This window comes from Mercenaria mercenaria, chromosome 2 (assembly GCF_021730395.1).
Source record: "Mercenaria mercenaria strain notata chromosome 2, MADL_Memer_1, whole genome shotgun sequence".
Lineage (NCBI taxonomy): Eukaryota > Metazoa > Mollusca > Bivalvia > Venerida > Veneridae > Mercenaria > Mercenaria mercenaria.
Genome location: NC_069362.1, coordinates 36,106,317 through 36,124,418, shown reverse-complemented (window position 1 = coordinate 36,124,418; position 18,102 = coordinate 36,106,317). Strand labels below are relative to the sequence as shown.

The following is an 18,102-nucleotide window of genomic DNA, read 5'->3' as shown; positions in this document are numbered from 1 at the left end:
GATGTATCCAAGTACAGGTATCTGGTAACTTACTTAGCCTGTATTCCGAGACCTGTAACTTACTTAGCATACATCCTGGTACCTGTAACTTACTTAGAATATATCCTGGTACCTGTACCTTACTTAGAATATATCTCGCTTTTTGTAACTTACTTAGTATATAGTCTGGTACCTGTAGTGTCTGTTTGTTCGGGTTTGTCTTTTTCAACAATTTTTCAGTCATATAAACGACGGTGTCTACTTGTAGCAGTGAGCACAATGCCCAACTTTATAGTGCTGCCTCACTAGAATATCACACCGTAGACATGTGGCATGATACCCCACCGAGTCACATTATACTGACACCGGGCTGACCAGTCCTAGCACTATCCCCTTAATGCTGAGCGCCAAGTGAGGAAGCTGCTGGTACCATTTTTTACGTCTTTGGTATGACGCGGCCGGGGATAGAACCCACGACCTCCTGCACTCGAAGCGGACGCTCTACCACTAGGCTACCGAGGCGGTCTGGTACCTGTAACTTACTAAGTATATATCTTGTTGTATGTAACTTACTTAGTATAAATCTTGCTGTATGTAATTTACTTAGTATATATCCTGGTACCTGTTACTTACTTAGTATATATCTTGCTGTATGTAACTTACTTAGTATATATCCTGGTACCTTAACTTACTTAGTATATATCTTGCTGTCTGTAACTTACTTGGTAAATATCTTCCTGTATGTAACTTCCTTACTATATATCCTGGTACCTGTAACTTACTTAGTATATATCTTGCTGTATGTAACTTACTTAGTATATATCTCCCTGTATGTAACTTCTTTACTATATATCCTGGTACCTGTAACTTACTTAGTATATATCTTGCTGTATGTAACTTACCTAGTATAATTATGTCTTGCTGTATGTAACTTACTTAGTATATATCCTAGTACCTGTAACTTACTTAGTATATATCTTGCTATATGTAACTTACCTAGTATAATTATATCTTGCTGTATGTAACTTACTTAGTATATATCCTAGTATCTGTAATTTACTTAGTATATATCTTGCTGTATGTAACTCACTTAGTATAATATATCCTGGCACCTGTAACTTTCTTTAACAGCATATATCTGACCAGTACATGTAACTTACTTTGCATATATCCTGTTATATGTAACTTTCTTGGCATTATTCTGGTAAAGCTACATTGTTTAACTGTTAAAACATGTAAACTGACCAATTAAATTTTCTTTAACTTACGGTGGTGTGATCTCAGAAAACTTTGCTCTGTACACTTGTATATTTGGCTTAACTGAAAAATATAAAAACATTAAACCATGAGAATGCACTCTTCTAGCATCAAACAAGAGCTGTCACTAATGGTGACAAATGCCCCCAAAGCGCCTTGACTTTTGACCTGGTGACCCAAAAGTCAGTAGGGGTTGTGTACTCAATAAGTACTATCAGCATGTGAAGTTTGAAGGTCCTGGGTGCAGTGGTTCAAGAGTAAAGTGCCTTCATGCAAAAAATTAACGTTGTGATGAACCAACAGACAGTTGAAAACTAATATGTCTTACTTCGGGGGCATAAAAAGATTAATTAAACACCAAAGACAGCCCACTAACCCCAATATACCCTTTGGCAATCAGATAAACACATATCTATGTATGATACATGACAGGAAACTTTAAGCATGGCTGATTTTGTCACTGTGGTATACACTTTGTTTTATCAATCTACAACCATCATGACCATCCATGAAAAGGCACCACGAAGACTGTGACAATGTTGTAAGTGATTATTTCAGGTAAAGAGAAATCTAATCGAATAAGGACAGTGTATCAATATTCATATAGCTACATTCAAATAAGTCCATTACAAGGGAGTAAATAAAACTGGCAACATCTAATAAATTAATGAAAGGTAATCTCCCCTATATCACAACTGAAACCAAAACAGGAAGTAACATTATTTAGATAATCACGGCTATCATCATAGATAATATCGATTTAAGAAGTAAAAGTTACACACCTACTTTTTTAGTCACCTAATTAAAATCATTAATCTTGGCAGATTTGCATCCATCTGACTGGAATAAAATATTTAAACCCAAGGAAAAAAAACCATCAGGTAAGTTTACTACCAGGTGAGAAAATATTTTTGATATTTTATCAGCTTTATTCAAGTTCAGAAGATGTCTTTGGGCGGCGGTTACCGCCAAAATTAGTAAATATACAATTCATTCATAAACAAGTCAGTCAGTGCAATACATTTCAATGTCGTTGTTGATAGGTTTGACCTTTCATAAATATTGATTCTGGATCAGTTTTACATTATGTTCCTTTTGTTGCCTTAACGTATGTTAGGATTTCACCTGGCAGCTAGGTATAACAAAGGGCTAAGAGTGAGGTTAGTTGCACCGCTTTAAACTCCCCAGTGGTGGTTTTGCCACTGACCCTTCCAAGGCGGTGGCCCCCACTGTGTTCCTTTTATTTGTTTGTTTTGTCCCCTTGTATGTTTTTTTTTTTTTTTTTTTTTTTTTTTTTTTTTTTGTTTGTATGTGTGGTTGTGTGTGTTGTTCGTGTGTGCCTTTGGGGAGGCTGTGTTTTTGGAACGTGGTTTTCCCTGTTGGATATTCTTCCTTGCTTTTACATAAAATATATTGACATCCTAAAACCGACCTTGTGGTAAAAATCTAACATTTAATTTTAAACATTTCCTGCAAGTTATCTGAATATTTAAGGGGACCTTATTTCGTGAAAACATTTTTTCTTCTCAGTTAAAGCTTTGTAAGAAGTATGCTTCCTGAAACTGACTCAGAAAATGAAAAAATAATGATAAAATTGAGTTACTTTTCAATCCTTTGAAATTTATGTTTACATGTTTATGCTTTTATGCTTTTAGACAGTGTATCAAACATATGTACTTCACAATTTTTTAAATTTTTTTTCGGGGTCGGGGTGGGCTGTGTGTTGGGGGGGGGGTGAGTTGTTTGATTGTTTTTTTTAACGCTGTTAATGTAACGACAGGCAGTTAACCTAACCGGTTTTCTAGGATTCGTCCGTACACACCTGTTTCTCAGCAGGTAACTGCCAACTTCCCTACATGAACCCAAAGACCTGTTATTTTATATCATAGTCTTTAATTGAATCTCCCAGACGAATGATGTGGGGACACAATGTTCTTTTATCAAATGTCCAGAGAAACCAAAGCCAAGCCTGGGATCGGACTCGAGACCCCAAGATCTGTACATCTGAGCTCACCTAATTGAGCTAAGCGAGCAGGTTAGAGGTGGTATTAACCCCTAACAGGTAGTATGAAATCCAGGAAACTGACTTTCCAACTTAAATGAAATATTGTTTAAAAATGAAAAAAGATCCTGTCCAACCAAAACAACAACAACAAAAAACACACTTCTGATAAAGCTTAACCTAAGAAAAAAGATGTTTTACGAAAGTAAGATCCCTTTTAATATTCAGATAAATTGCAGTAACTGTTTAAAATTAAACGTAAGAATAGTACTATAAAGTTAGTTTTAGGACAAATTTTAAGATGTTTTTATGTAAAACTGATCCATAATCTATATTTATAACAGGTCAAACTTGGGGTTTCGTTAAATGGTTTCACATTTGGCTGCATGGCATCAAATTTTGATACACCGCTCCAAATCACATAACATGGTTTCAGTATGCATTAGACGGCGCCAAACTTTAATGAATCGTTTCACTTTACACTGTTGCGTTAAACGTCTTCATATTGGACTGCATGGCATCTAATTTTAATACACCACTCTCAATTATACAAAGGGGTGTCAATATGCATAAGACAGCGTCAAGTTGTAATGAATCATTTTTATCTTACCCTGCACGTACTCACGTTGTGTTAAACGGCTTCACTTTGAGCTGCATGGTTTCATGTTTTATTGGATGGTTTCATATTACGTTGCAACGCGCAACAGGTTTTCCAATGCATCGTTCCATGTTTAAATAGATGGAATGAAGTTTTGTATTAAACGGTTTCAAAATACAATGCGTTGAATGCAAATGTATTGGACGGGATGGAGTTTTAGACTAGACGGCACTGAAATGCACTGCACTGACTGACTTGTTTATGAATGGATTGTATATTTACTAATTTTGGCGGTAACCCCCACCCATAGATGTCCCTGTTTTATCAATATGGGTCTGTTTATGCTATAAATATTATATATACATTTGAATAGTACTGTAACCTCTCATCATTAGAACCCCTGAAAACTGGAATTCCCTCCAAATGGAACAAATTTTACAATCTAACAAGAGCTGTCACTAATGGTGATAAATGCCCCCCCAGCACCTTGACCTTTGACCTTGTGACCCCAAAGTCAATAGGGGTCGTGTACTCAATAAGTACTTTTAGCAAGTGAAGTTTGAAAGTCTTGGGTGCAATGGTTTGTAAGTAAAGTGCCTTCATGCAAGATGTTAACACTGGCCCCTGTGACCTTGACCTTTGACATGATGACCCCAAAGTCAGTAGGGGTCGTGTACTCAATAAGTACTATCAACATGTGAAGTTTGAAGGTCCTGGGTGCAGTGGTTCGCGATTAAAGTGCCTTCATGCTAAAAGTTAACATTGGCTCCTGTGACCTTGACCTTTGACCTGGTGACCCCAAAGTTAGTAAGGGTTGTGTAGTCAATAAGTACTATCAGCAGGTGAAGTTTGAAGGTCCTGGGTGCAGTGGTTCATGAGTGAAGTGCCTTCATGTAAAAAGTTAACATTGGCCCCTGTGACCTTGACCTTTGATGTGGTGACCCAAAAGTCAGTAGGGGTTGTGTAGTCAATAAGTACTATCAGCATGTGAAGTTTGAAGGTCCTGGGTGCAGTGGTTCGCAATAAAATGCCTTCATGCAAAAAGTTAACATTGTGACAAATGAACGAACGAACTAACGAATGAACGAATAAACTAACAAACAAACAGACAATTGAAAACTAATATGCCTCCCTTCGGGAGCATAAAAATATTTCCTTTTGATTCTGTTAGAAAAATATCCCTTTAAATTTAATGGAACCCCTCTATTCTTCAAACCCAGAAAGTTTTCCAGACCAAACCTCTTGTTTTATCAACTGAAAACCAAACAAACACTTAGCCTTATTATTTAAAATTATGCATTTAAATACGGTACCTCATGTATTCCGTGACACGCTCGCGACATGACACATTACGTCATCATACCCAAACAGCTGTGTACTCCGATAATATTTTTCTTAGTACATGCGGGTAGCAATACACAATGTCAATGGTTTGACACGCTGCTTATGTGTCGGCTTTTAAATTAAAAGTTATTAAAACTGCCAAAGAAAAGGTTAACACTTTGCCGCAAATTTGTTTAAAGTCGACAGGAAGCTTGTGCGCGGGTGGTGCAAAAACAAATCAAAAATGGATTTACGGTACATGGCAATCATTCTGACCAAATTTCATGAAGATCAATCGAAAAATACATTGCATACAGAAGGGTTTTCTTTGATTTGACCTAGTGACCTACTTTTTGACCCAAGATGACCCATAATCAAACTTAACGTAGATTTTATCACGGCAATCATTCTGACTATATTTCATGAAGATCAATTGAAAAATACAGCCTCTATTGCATACACAAGGCTTTTCTTTTATTTGACCTAGTGACCTACTTTTTGACCCATATTCAATTTGAACAGATTTTATTTCACAAGGCAAACATTCTGACTTAATTTCAGGAAGATTCAAAGAAAAATAAGCCTCTATCGCATACACCAAGTTTTTCTTTGATTTGACCTACTGACCTTATTTTTGACCCCAGATGACCCATTTTCAAACATGACGTTTTTCTTTGATTTGACCTAGTGACCTACTTTTTTAATTCAGATGACCTATTTTCAAACTCGGCATAGACTTCCTTTAGGTTATCATTTTGACTTAATTTCAGGTAAATCAATTGAAAAATACTGCCTCTACCACATATACAAGCTTTTCCTTTGAGTTGACCTAGTGACCTACTTTTTGACCCCAGATGACCCATATTCAAACTTGACCTAGATTTCGTCAAGGCAATCTTTCGGACCAAACTTCATGGTGTTTAATTGAAAAATACAGCCTCTATCACATACACAAGGTTTTTCTTTGATTTGACCAAGTGACCTAGTTTTTGAACCCAGATGACCCATATTCGAACTCGGCCTAGACTTCATCAAGGTAATCATTCTGACCAAATTTCAGGAAGATTAACTGGAAATTACAGCCTCTATCGCATACACAAGGTTTTTCTTTGATTTGACCTAGTGACCTAGTTTTTTGATCCCAGATGACCCATTTTCAAACCTGGCCTAGATTTGATCAAGGTAATCATTCTGACCAAATTTCATGAAGATCAGTTGAAAAATACAGCTTCTATCGCATACACAAGCTAAATATTGACAGTTAGACAGACGCCGGACATCAAGCAATCACAAAAACTCACCTGGGGGGAGAGGTGAGTTTTTGTGATAGATTTTTGCAATAGATCTTCATGGAAAAAAATGAAAAAAGTTTTACAAAATTCTACCAACTGGTCAGTTTGTTATGTACAAATATGTGGATTTTTAAACAAAAAGGGCAATATCTCTGAAGATACTAAAGAAATACAGACGAAACTCTGTGTGCAATACCACATTATGCTGATCTAAATTTAATTTAAGCTTCATAGTTCTAGGTTAAATATATCCCAAATTATGGAGCAAAAATTGCCATATTTATAGTACCCTATATAGTTAACACTAGAAACTTCTAAGGGCCATAACTCTGGTGTTACATGGTCAATCTGACTGAAACCATAGTGGTAAACATGTATACGAAGTATTATCTAAATATTCCCAACCACTTCATAGATATGGCTCCGGACGGACAGACGGACGGATGGAAGGCTGGAAGACAATGCCAAAACTATAATTATGGGATTAAACAATATTAAATCATAGAAAGAGAGGGTTGTTCCACATGAAAATTGAACAGCATTATAAAACATGTATATTACTATTAAGCTATTGTCAGATTATTGATATATACATTGAATTCAAGAAAAGGACTGCATAATGGGGCACATTTTTTGAACAGTTTGGTGCCTTTATTTACTCACCATTTTCAAAGTTTTTGTTCTGGTGTATTTGAAATAATGTACCATTGCGTTCTGGTATATCTGAAATAATGTCGTATTGCTGAAATTTCACATAACTAGGTTAAATGTTGTTTTCAGCAATTGTTTAAGGGACAGTCGGGAAGGACATGTAATGGTCAGACAGACTGTCGGTTAAGATGTTGTCCATTTGTCAAATATTTCTGTGTTTTGATGATATACAGTTACTCCTTAACCATAGAGACAATCTGACACATCTTTTATCATATTAACCTGAATTCACTTGTCCATAGAAAGATTAATGTTAGTTCTTCAAAAAATAAACAGGATCAGATTTTTAAATCTATCAGGTTTCTGTGTAAGTATACAACTACAGTCGAATACCGTTACCTCGATATTCAAGGGACTGTAAAAACTGCATCGACGTATCGGAAGTTCGCGTTTAACGATTCGCCATCTGGGACTACTTTGTACTTGGTGTCGGACGTCTATATTTTCTTTTTATCCCCAATGCTTTTTCAGGGGTGTTTGAAAGGGAAAGAAAAAATATAAAACGTAAATACGATTTTAATTCTTTGACAATAAAACCTTAATTAAATACATAATACATGTTTAAATTTTTCAAAATATACATTTAAAACTAGCATTTTATTCCTTCCCCAAACAAGTCTATGCGCAGTAATGTTTCCTAGTTGAGACCATTTTGGATGTGCTTCGATAGCGAAAATTTGCCATTAAATCCGCAATATTGTTACTCAATCCTAAATGGCAGATTTTTTACCCCGTCAAAATAGAAAATAAATTTTATCCAAATTAGTTGTTACATCGGAAAACAGCTTTCCTGCTTGCATGGTGTTTTATAAGAGTAATTACTGGGAATTAAATGCAAACCTCCTGACATTTAAATTGGATTAAAGATTAAATAACAAACAAAACAAATGCACCAACTACTTGAATTGATGATACATCGCCGGACAACAAAAGGTTGATTTCACACCTTACAAATAACATGGATATTTTTTGACAACTGTTGGATATCGACGAAACCCGGTGAAAAAACAGTACAGGTAAGTGACGGGACTGAAAAAAATCTCATCGAGCTAAAACAAATATCGAGCTAAGCATATCGAGGTAATGATAAATAATTACATTTAGATAAATAGGGAAAAGTCGGGACCGACTCGAACACATCGTGCTAACCGGAGTATCAAGCTAACCAATATCGAGGTAACGATATTCACCTGTATTTTATGCTGTGTAGCAGAAATCATTCCAAATAAAAGTTAATTTCTGGTGTGGCAGCTATCATATATATGCAGAAGTCTGAACCAAATCAAGTAAGGCCAGAGTTTTTTAATAACTTGGGTTACGGGAGATTTTCCAAAAATGAGCATTAGGAGGAGGGAATAAAAATAAAAATAAAGTAGGAAAATGTTAGCATCGGGAAAAAAAATAAAAATAAAATGAAACAAGGCAGTCTGAAAGACAGCTATATCCCCCGCCACTGCTATGGGGTAGTGAAAGGGTAAAACTTTTTATTTTAGCTGTGACCCCTTGACCTTGAACTGACATGGCTGACTCATGAATTCTGCACGTCTTGATGAGGTGATCAAATTTTACCAAGTTTCATGAAAATCCTTTAAGGGTTTGGAGATACAGAGCTGAAACCTTTGACCTTCAGTTGTGACCTTGACCTTGAGTTGACATGGCTGACCCCAGATTTCTTGATGAGGTGATCACTTGACCCAAGTTTGATGAAAATTTCTTCAAGGGGTTTAGGAGATACGAGGGGACACAAAATGGAAGGCTCAAACCTTCGACCCTTAGTTGTGACCTTGACCTTGAGCTGGCATGGTTGACTCATAATTTTCTGCACATCGTTCTGAGAGGTAATCATTTTACCCAAGTTTTATAAATTCCTTCAAGGGGTTTAGGAGATATAAGAGCGACACGAATGGAGGGCTCAAACCTTTGACCCTAAGCTGTGACCTTGACCTTGAGCCGGCATGACTGGGCTCATGGGTTCTGCATATCGTCTAGATGAGGTGATCATTTGACCCAAGTTTGATAAAATTCTTCAAGGGGTTTAGGAGATATTTGAGCGGACCCGGAAAATGGAAGGCTCAACCTTTGACCTTGACCTTGACGCGACAAGGGCTGACCCATGGGTTCTGCGCATCGTCTTGATGAGGTGATTTATTTGACCCAAAATTTCATGAAATCCTCAAGGAGTTTAGGAGATATTTGAGCGGACACGAAATGGAGGGCTCAAACCTTTGACCCTAAGCTGTGACCTTGACCTTGAGCCGGCATGACTGACTCATGGGTTCTGCATATCGTCTAGATGAGGTGATCATTTGACCCAAGTTTGATAAAATTCCTTCAAGGGGTTTAGGAGATATAGAGCGGACAGAAAATGGAAGGCTCAAACCTTTGACCTTGAGTTGTGACCTTGACCTTGACCCGACAAGGCTGACCCATGGGTTCTGCGCATCGTCTTGATGAGGTGATCATTTGACCCAAGTTTCATGAAAATCCTTCAAGGAGTTTAGAAGATATAGAGCGGACACAAAATGGAAGGCTCAAAACCTTTGACCCTAAGTTGTGACCTTGACCTTGAGCCGGCATGGCTGACTCATGGGTTCTGCACATCGTCTTGATGAGGTGATCATTTGACCCAGGTTTTATAAAATTCCTTCAAGGGGTTTATGAGATATAGAGCGGACACAAAATGGCAGGCTCAAACCTTTGACTTAGAGTTGTGACCTTGACCTTGAACCGACAAGGCTGACTCATGGGTTCTGCACATCGTCTTGATGAGGTGATCATTTGACCCAAGTTTCATGAAAATCCTTCAAGGGGTTTAGGAGATATGGACCGGACACGATTTTGTTACGGACGGAAGGACGGACGGACGGAAGGACGGAAAGACGGAAGGACGGAAGGACGGACGGACGCAGACCATTCCTATAATCCCTCCGCCACGGCGGGGGATTAAAAAAACACAAAAAATTTTATTTTGTAAAAAGTGCCACTGGGTTAAAAAAAATTGTTGTTTCAGGCAAATGTAGATTCACAACACAGTCTAGATAAATCAGACAAGTTATTTTCCCAATTTGGAGCATTTTATTCCCACTTTCTTTATTAAAGCCTCCATGTTGTATGTTATAATATTATGTTGTAGAAACTATTAAATACTTGAAATTTTTTGCATGTTGCTTGCCTGCTTTAAACATATATATAGCTTGCTAATAAATAGAGACTAAACACACCTGGCATTGTATTGTTTCTGGTGTTGGTGTGATTATATATAGTGTAGTGTAGTATTGTTGTCACATCCTATGCTTATTGTGTTTCTGACCTTTTAACCCTTAGCACACTAAGTTTCTGAAATGGACAGGTCCATCATTCAATTTGGGCAATACCATTTATCATTCGAAGGGGTGTTCACTCAAAATGTACTGACTGAATAGCGAACAGTGCAGACCATGATCAATCTGCACAGATGTGCAGGCTGATCTAGGTCTGCACTGGTCGCAAAGGCAAAACTAATCGGTTGTACCATTGTAAGGGTTAAGGAAGACGGAAATAACTTTTCACTTTTTTCTTTTATGATTTCTCCATTTTTCATTTATGCTCCGACATGGGCCATTTTTCATTATACATGCCAGACAGTCCCAAGCCTGTTAAGTGTGAGGGGTCTCTTAAAAGTTACTGAACTCCATATCTGGCTACAACTTTGAAAGTAATTTGAGGTAGACTTTAAGATTTAAATTGCGAATTTTAAAAACAGTCAGCAAAGGTACTACATTCAAACTTACATATTTTCACTTTGTACAGTTACCTTCAATACCATCATCACCATCATCATCATAATCATTACTATTATGACCATACTAATTAGAAAACATCTTATTTAACAAAAAATAGTTTATTGTTTTTTAAATTTATAGCAACAGTCAGCATTTTATTAAAATCACCAGACTTACTGTTGTTCAGCTACAAAACGAAAATCCACTTAAAAAAATCTGAAGTACATTTTACTTGGAGTAGAATTATGTCAAATTACGTCATTCACCTTGCAATACCCAACCAGTTAACTTTTATCCCACATCAAAGAAAATCAATAAAGGAAAGTTTTGCCGACACTCCTTTTGATGTCAGCTGCCATGTGCTGGTCGAAATGTGTCAAAGATATCAGTTTTTAATAGGTCAGGAGACAAATTGAATGTTTGCTTTTTTCTTCTAAAAATACTGTAAAAGGATTTATCATTGATGAAAATCCAAAGAAAGTAGCAAATTTATTACCGGTCGGAAAAAATGTATTAATTTAAACTGGATGTGAAATGTCATTTGCTAAAATATAGTTACTTGCTGAGGCTTTTGTGCTGAAATTATCGATATATTTTCCACAATTAAGTTACTTTGTCTTCCGACTTAGGAGCTTGTTTCACCAATTTAATCCAAGCCTTTTGTTGTCTGCAATTAACGCCTTCTAAACATGTCAGCTGATCTGGATAACGGTTTATATTTACGGACGTTCTCTATCAGACACGATACTTTCACACTTGTCACACACTTCAAACACTGCTGGCAATTAGTTACGGGGCGGAGCTAGTCACGTCATTCTAGTAAAGTTACGTCACAGTGTATTGATTTTGTCGTCCTTTGAGAATATCGGAAGTCCTTTGCACGCCCTGTGATATTTATTGTAGGTTAATAGACACTGTTTTATTTTCCACCATGGAAAGTAGATGCAAGCGTCTGGGAAAATAAAAATAAAATCGCAATTTTGAATTTTATTTTTATTTGGATTTTGGAGAATTTGGACCCGGCGCTCCTGTAACCCAAGTTATTAAAAAACTCTGGCCTAAATTATAAGGAAAAAATAAAGAACATTACATGAGTTACATTATATTTGCCTACTGGTTTCATTAATACTCATCAGGGCAAATGATACAATATGGCGTCAATAAAATATGTAATCGCTAAGCAATGTCATTTTTGCTTACACATGTGTACACAACGTTAATATTGTGACATCATCAATTCTGGTTAAGTTTCGGTTTAAAAATATCAATGAAATAGCGTTCTTTAGATAACTTAGCTGAAACATCATTACCATGAAATTTGTAAAAAGGAAATATTGAAAATTTAGGGACGGTTTTTGAGTAATGAATTTAATATTGGTCAAACAGGAGATAAACCCAGAAATAGATGGACAGTACATGACCAACAAATAAGAGACCCATCAACAAGACATTGCCTTTAAGTACTCATTTAGATATACGCTCAAAAACTGTCCCTAAATTTTCAACATTTCCTTTTTACAAATTTCATAGTAATGATGTTTCAGCTAGGTTATCTAAAGAACGCCTTCCATTGATATTTTTAAACCAAAACATAACCAAAACTGATGATGTCACAATATTAACGTTGTGTACACATGTGAAGGCAAAAATAGCAATTACACATTTATTGAAGCCATACTGTATTATTTGCCCTGATGAGTATAAACGAAACTGGTAGGCAAATATAATGTAACTCATGTAATGTTTATTTTTTCTATATATATAATGGTCACACAATATATGCATATTGGTGTTATGACATTGAATATGATCACGAAAATATATTTTTCCAGAATGTTCCACAATCACTCTGACAATGTGTCTTTGCATCTTTCTGAGGTCCTGGATGATATTGGGATCAATGACAGAACAGTGGTGAGGACAAGGAGGGCTGCTTTACTGAAGGAAAACATTTATACACTCCATATAAAAGCATCAGGTGAACCAAGCACTGTTTACAATTTTGGCAGTATGTCAGAGGGAACTACAACAACTGGACTTAAATCAGATTCTGACCGACTTGTCTATCAAGATAATTTCAATGTGATACAGGACTGGTCTGAATGGACTCTAGGTAAGAATAACTTCCTGATGATCCAGAATGAAACAACACCTCCTGGATATTGTCTCCTACAGAGACTTAAAGATGATGTTCCACTTCCTTATACACATGAATTTGGTTATCACCATGTTAAGGACATGCGTGGACGGATATTGTTCAAAAATACAATGCTTGATACCCTTGTGGTTGGAATAGGGGAGAGACAAGGACCTTCATTATCACTAACGAAACAGCCTGGTATTATAGATTCTGACACTGTCTTAGCATTTCCGTGTACATCATTGCCACAATCAACAAAATCCTGCCTAGATCATTTGACTGTAAACAATTGGCCTACAGCTAATATGTACAGATATATAAAAACTACAAAGTTTTTCATTGTTGCTGTTGGCAACAAAGTCAGTGAAAATGCAGATTTTGAATGGAGACTTTCTACCTCATTTGCTGAACGGTGCTTGATGTTCAATTTGAACATTACTCAAATAAGATGTTACATCTTAATGAAAATGATTATGAAAACATACATTAATCTTGACAATGAAAGTTACATTTCCAGTTTCATGTGTAAAACTGTTTTGTTTCACTGTATAGCAAGTAAACCTTTAAATATATGGAATGAATGTAACATTTTAAACTGTTTAACATACTGTATACTTACACTGAACAGATGCATTTCATGTAGAAACTGTCCGCATTTCTTTGATTATGAAAACAACTTGATGGCAGGAAAGTTTTCAAATGAAGTACAAAAAAAGTTACTTCAATCAATAGCAAACCTGATACCATGTGATGGAATGTCACTTTTTGGAATTCAGATTGACCGTGTTGGTGAAAGACTTCAGATCAAGCTTAACATGATGGATAGGATAAATCATAACATTGAAAGCCCAGATGTAGACACTATGAGAACTTCAAATTTTTTACTACATGATACAGCTAGATGTATTGTAGACTTCCATAAAGAAGTTATTCATGAGACAAAAGATGAAAATTTATATATGGCATTGAGAATTCTGTTACAGATAGTCCAAAATTTAACAAGATACTACAGGGATGGTGACATGTTAGTTAAGTTAGCAAGCAGACTTATAGCACCTCTATACTGCAGCTCTATAGGGTCCCTGATAGCCTCTCATAACATTCAAACAAACAAAAAAGTTTCTCCTCAAGCACTAGCCTGGCTTGAAGCAGGACTTGACTTGGACATTTCTTCAAGCAGACTAAAACTTGCTTCTATATTGTATTGTACAGGAGACATGGAAAAGGCAGCATTTGTTCTTCATGGTGTAGATCAACAATACAATATAGAAGTTACTGAGCCCATATGTATCTGCTATAACTTTCCTGTAAAATACATTAAAATAGGATTTGGTCAGCTTTACAGTCAATATGATGAAGAAGCAGTTAAGTACGTTGTTGCATTTTGTGTAAGATTCAGTCAACGTGAAATAAACTGTGTACCACATGAACTTCAGTATGAGATGTTCAGATCAACACAAGAGGAAATTCAACACAGAAGTATATACGATCACTGGATGGACTTTGCTGTGGTAGACTCAATTCCATACCTTTATTTTCTACAATACAAGACATTTGGCAACTTAAACAGGCCCGAAGACCAGCAACAAGCACTGAACAAACTGAAACGGGTCATTGAAACAGAGCGCAACCTTGCACACAGGGAAACAGCACTGAATCTACTAGGACAGTGCATGGAACAAGAAAACAGACTAGACGAAGCTTTACAGTACTATCTGTCATCTCTGAATGTACGACAAAGGAATAATGTAGCAAGAATTCATGTCTGCAGATGTTTGGCTAATGCAATATGAATATGGTACAGAACATACTTCAAACTCTACTGTAACAATAAGATTACCGTGTTGGGTATTAGTAATAGCGAGACAAGCTTTAAACTTCTACTAAACTATCATGTACATTTTTAAAGAATGTCATAACACTGTGATAGTCTCTTATTATAGAAATGTCTAGTTCAATGCGTATTTCTTAGTAGATATCTTTGACTAATATATTCAAGGGCTTTAAAACAGAACATTATTAAGTTTGCTTTTAAACACTGGTTTGGCCTTGAAAAGTGAGAGTATGTATAAGGCACAAACAACACTAAATCAGGCCGCTAACTGATCAATCTTCGATAACATTTGTTTACTCACCGAAAATTCCCAGTGAAAAACAATTATTGTTTCAGAATAACATACTTACTTAAATTATTTCTTGAAATCATCGCCAGACACAATACAATGTATCTGTGCCTTTAATCCGTGTTGACTCCTGCTGATCGTAATTTCTTAATCGACCAATTAACGTACAATCAAATTAGCATTTAACTGCTGTTGTTGCAATTTCTTTAATCCATTTAACAATCAAAAGTCGCACATTAGCGACAGAACACATGTGCATCAAACAAACAGTCACAATTCCTTTAATCCGTAAGATAATTGTATTCCATGTACACACACTATAAACCAGTTTCGTCACTTTTTTTAACAAAAAAACACGCTTATTGATAAACACTGCAGACCACTTACACATTACAATTTTTTATGACTGTCAAGTGGGCGGAGTTAACGCTTCAGGTACAAGTTGACATGACGTCCTGTATTCGCTTTGTTGATGGTTGGAAATTTTACGGGCAAAGTTGATTTCAAAGTGAAGTTTGGGGCATAGACACTTCAAAGTGTCTTCTCCACTCAAGTCGCTCCCTTGTGAGATCCCCCAGATAATATTAGCAATCTTTTGACAATATTTTATATGAAAGTTCAGACCGTGGCGGAATCAAGTTTTCATCCACAGACCGTGCAATTCATTTATTGAAATCGGTTGTAATGGAAATAAATTTAGAAGTAACTTATAATAAAATGAAAAAATATGTTTAAACATAATTATGATTGATGCATAAGATTATGTTGAAGGAGGTTTAAGCCTGTACTTGTTAAAAGTTTATCGACTTTTTACCCTGACTGGAAATTTTCAAAATGGCGGCCTTGACCTTTAACAGAGTGACCCAAAATCGATAGGGGTCATCTACTCTGCATGACCAATCATTCTATTAAGTCTCAACATTCTGGGTCAAGTGGTTCTCAAGTTACTGACCAGAAATGGTTTTCAATGTTCAAGCCCCTGTGACTTGACCTTCAACAGAGTGACCCCAAAATCCATATGGGTCATCTGTTTGTTTGTTGGATTTAAAGTCACACCGACACAATGTAGGTCATATGGCTACTTTCCAGCTTTAATGGCGGAGGAAGACCCAAGTTGCCCCTTCGGACATTATTTCAGGCCCGAGCGGGCACCTGGGTAGAACCACCGACCTTCCGCAAGCCAGCTGGATGGCTTCCTCACATGAAAGATTCTATGTCCCCGGCGGGGATTCGAACCCACATCGATGAGGGGCAAGTGATTTGAAGTCAGCGACTCTAACCACTCGGCCATGGAGGCCCCTATGTGGGTCATCTACTCTGCATGACCAATCATCCTATGAAGTTTCAACATTCTGGGTCAAGTCGTTCTCAAGTTATTGATTGGAAATGGTTTTCCATATTCAAGCCCCTGTGACCTTGACCTTAAACGGAATGACCCTAAAATCAATAGGGGTCATCTACTGTGCATGATCAATCATCCTATGAAGTTTCAACATTCTGGGTCAAGTTGTTCTAGAGTTGTTGATCGGAAATGGTTTTCCATGTTCAGGCCCCTGTGACCTTCACCTTCGATGGAGTGACCCCAAAATCAATAGGGGTGATCTACTATGCATGATCAATCATCATATGAAGTTTCAACATTCTGGGTCAAGTCGTTCTTGAGTTATTGATCGGAAATGGTTTTCCATGTTCAGGCTCCTGTGACCTTGACCTTTGACGGAGTAACCCCAAAAACAATAGGGGTCGTCTCCTCCGTAAGCTCTACCAACCTATGAAGTTTGAAGGTTCTAGGTCAAATGGTTCTCCAGTTATTGCTCGGAAATAAGTGTGACATACGGACGGACGGAAGACAGGGCAAAAACAATATGTCTCCGCCAGGGGGGGGGGGGGGGGGGGGAATATAACTATTAATAACTATTATCTGTTTTATATGAGTGTTGTCTATTTGCATTTGGTTACATAAAATATACACTTGAAACAAACTATAAGTTTATTTGTTGCTCATATTTCCTCCATATTGTTCTTATTCTACAGCACTAATAGTGATTAATACAAATTCCAACGAGATCTGCAGCAGTTCCTTTCAGTGCTTGTTATAAGTTATTAAAAATACATCACTTTTTGATATGACCTACTTGACTCCACCTGGACCATATTTCAACCTGACCTAGAGATCATCAAGACAAACATTTTGACCAAATTTCATAAACAATGAGTCGCAACTGTTGTTTCTAGTGTGTTCAAAAGTTTTTCCTTGGATCTGGCCTACTGACCTAGTTTTTGACCCCACATGAACCAGATTAAGATCTGACTTAGAGACCATCAAGACAAACATTCTGACCAAATTTCATAAAGATAGAGTTAGAACAGTGGCCTCAAGAGTGTTCAAAAGTTTTTTCCTTTCATTTGACCAGGCAATCTAATTTGTGCCTTCACATGACACAGATTTGAACCTGACCTATCGATTATCAAGACAAACGTTCTGATTTATTCTCATGAGTTTCAAACTTAAATTGACAATAAATGATCTATCCTACTGACCTAGTTTTTGACCCCAAATGACCCAGTTTCAAACATGATCTAGAAATCATTAAAACAAATATTCTGACACAGTTTCATAATAATTGAGACACAACTGTGGCCTCTAAAGTGTTCACAAGCTTTTCCTTTGATTTGACTGGGTGACCTAGTTTTTGACCCAACATGACCCAGATTCCAACCTGGCCTAGAAATCATCAAGACAAACACACTGACCAAATTTCATAAACATTGAGTCACAAGTTACTGTGGTTTCTAGAGAGTTCAAAAGATTTTCCTCTGATCTGGCCTAGAGACCTAGTTTTTGACTCCACATGACCCAGTTTCAAACTTGACCTAGAAATCATTAAGACAAACATTCTGACTTAATTTCATAAA

General features: G+C 36.7%; 2 protein-coding genes across 2 annotated transcripts in view; one reads left to right on the top strand and one right to left on the bottom strand.

Annotated features, from left to right (window-relative positions):
- LOC123563720 (DNA topoisomerase 3-alpha-like) overlaps nt 1-18,102 on the bottom strand; it is a 73,304-nt gene that overhangs the window by 43,031 nt on the left and 12,171 nt on the right. Inside the window, exon 5 of the mRNA XM_053535136.1 lies at nt 1,248-1,299. Coding sequence (XP_053391111.1) covers nt 1,248-1,299 — 52 coding nt within the window. The remainder of the gene's footprint in view (nt 1-1,247; nt 1,300-18,102) is intronic.
- On the top strand, nt 1,959-17,069 carry LOC128553941 (uncharacterized). The gene is made up of 2 exons (XM_053535144.1): nt 1,959-2,117; nt 12,756-17,069. The coding sequence occupies exon 2, from the start codon at nt 12,757-12,759 to the stop codon at nt 14,854-14,856; it is 2,100 nt and encodes a 699-aa protein (XP_053391119.1). The 5' UTR covers nt 1,959-2,117; nt 12,756; the 3' UTR covers nt 14,857-17,069.

Excerpts from the sequence above, each read along its gene's own strand:
- LOC128553941 (XM_053535144.1), top strand. The coding sequence starts at position 12,757 with ATGTTCCACAATCACTCTGACAATGTGTCTTTGCATCTTTCTGAGGTC.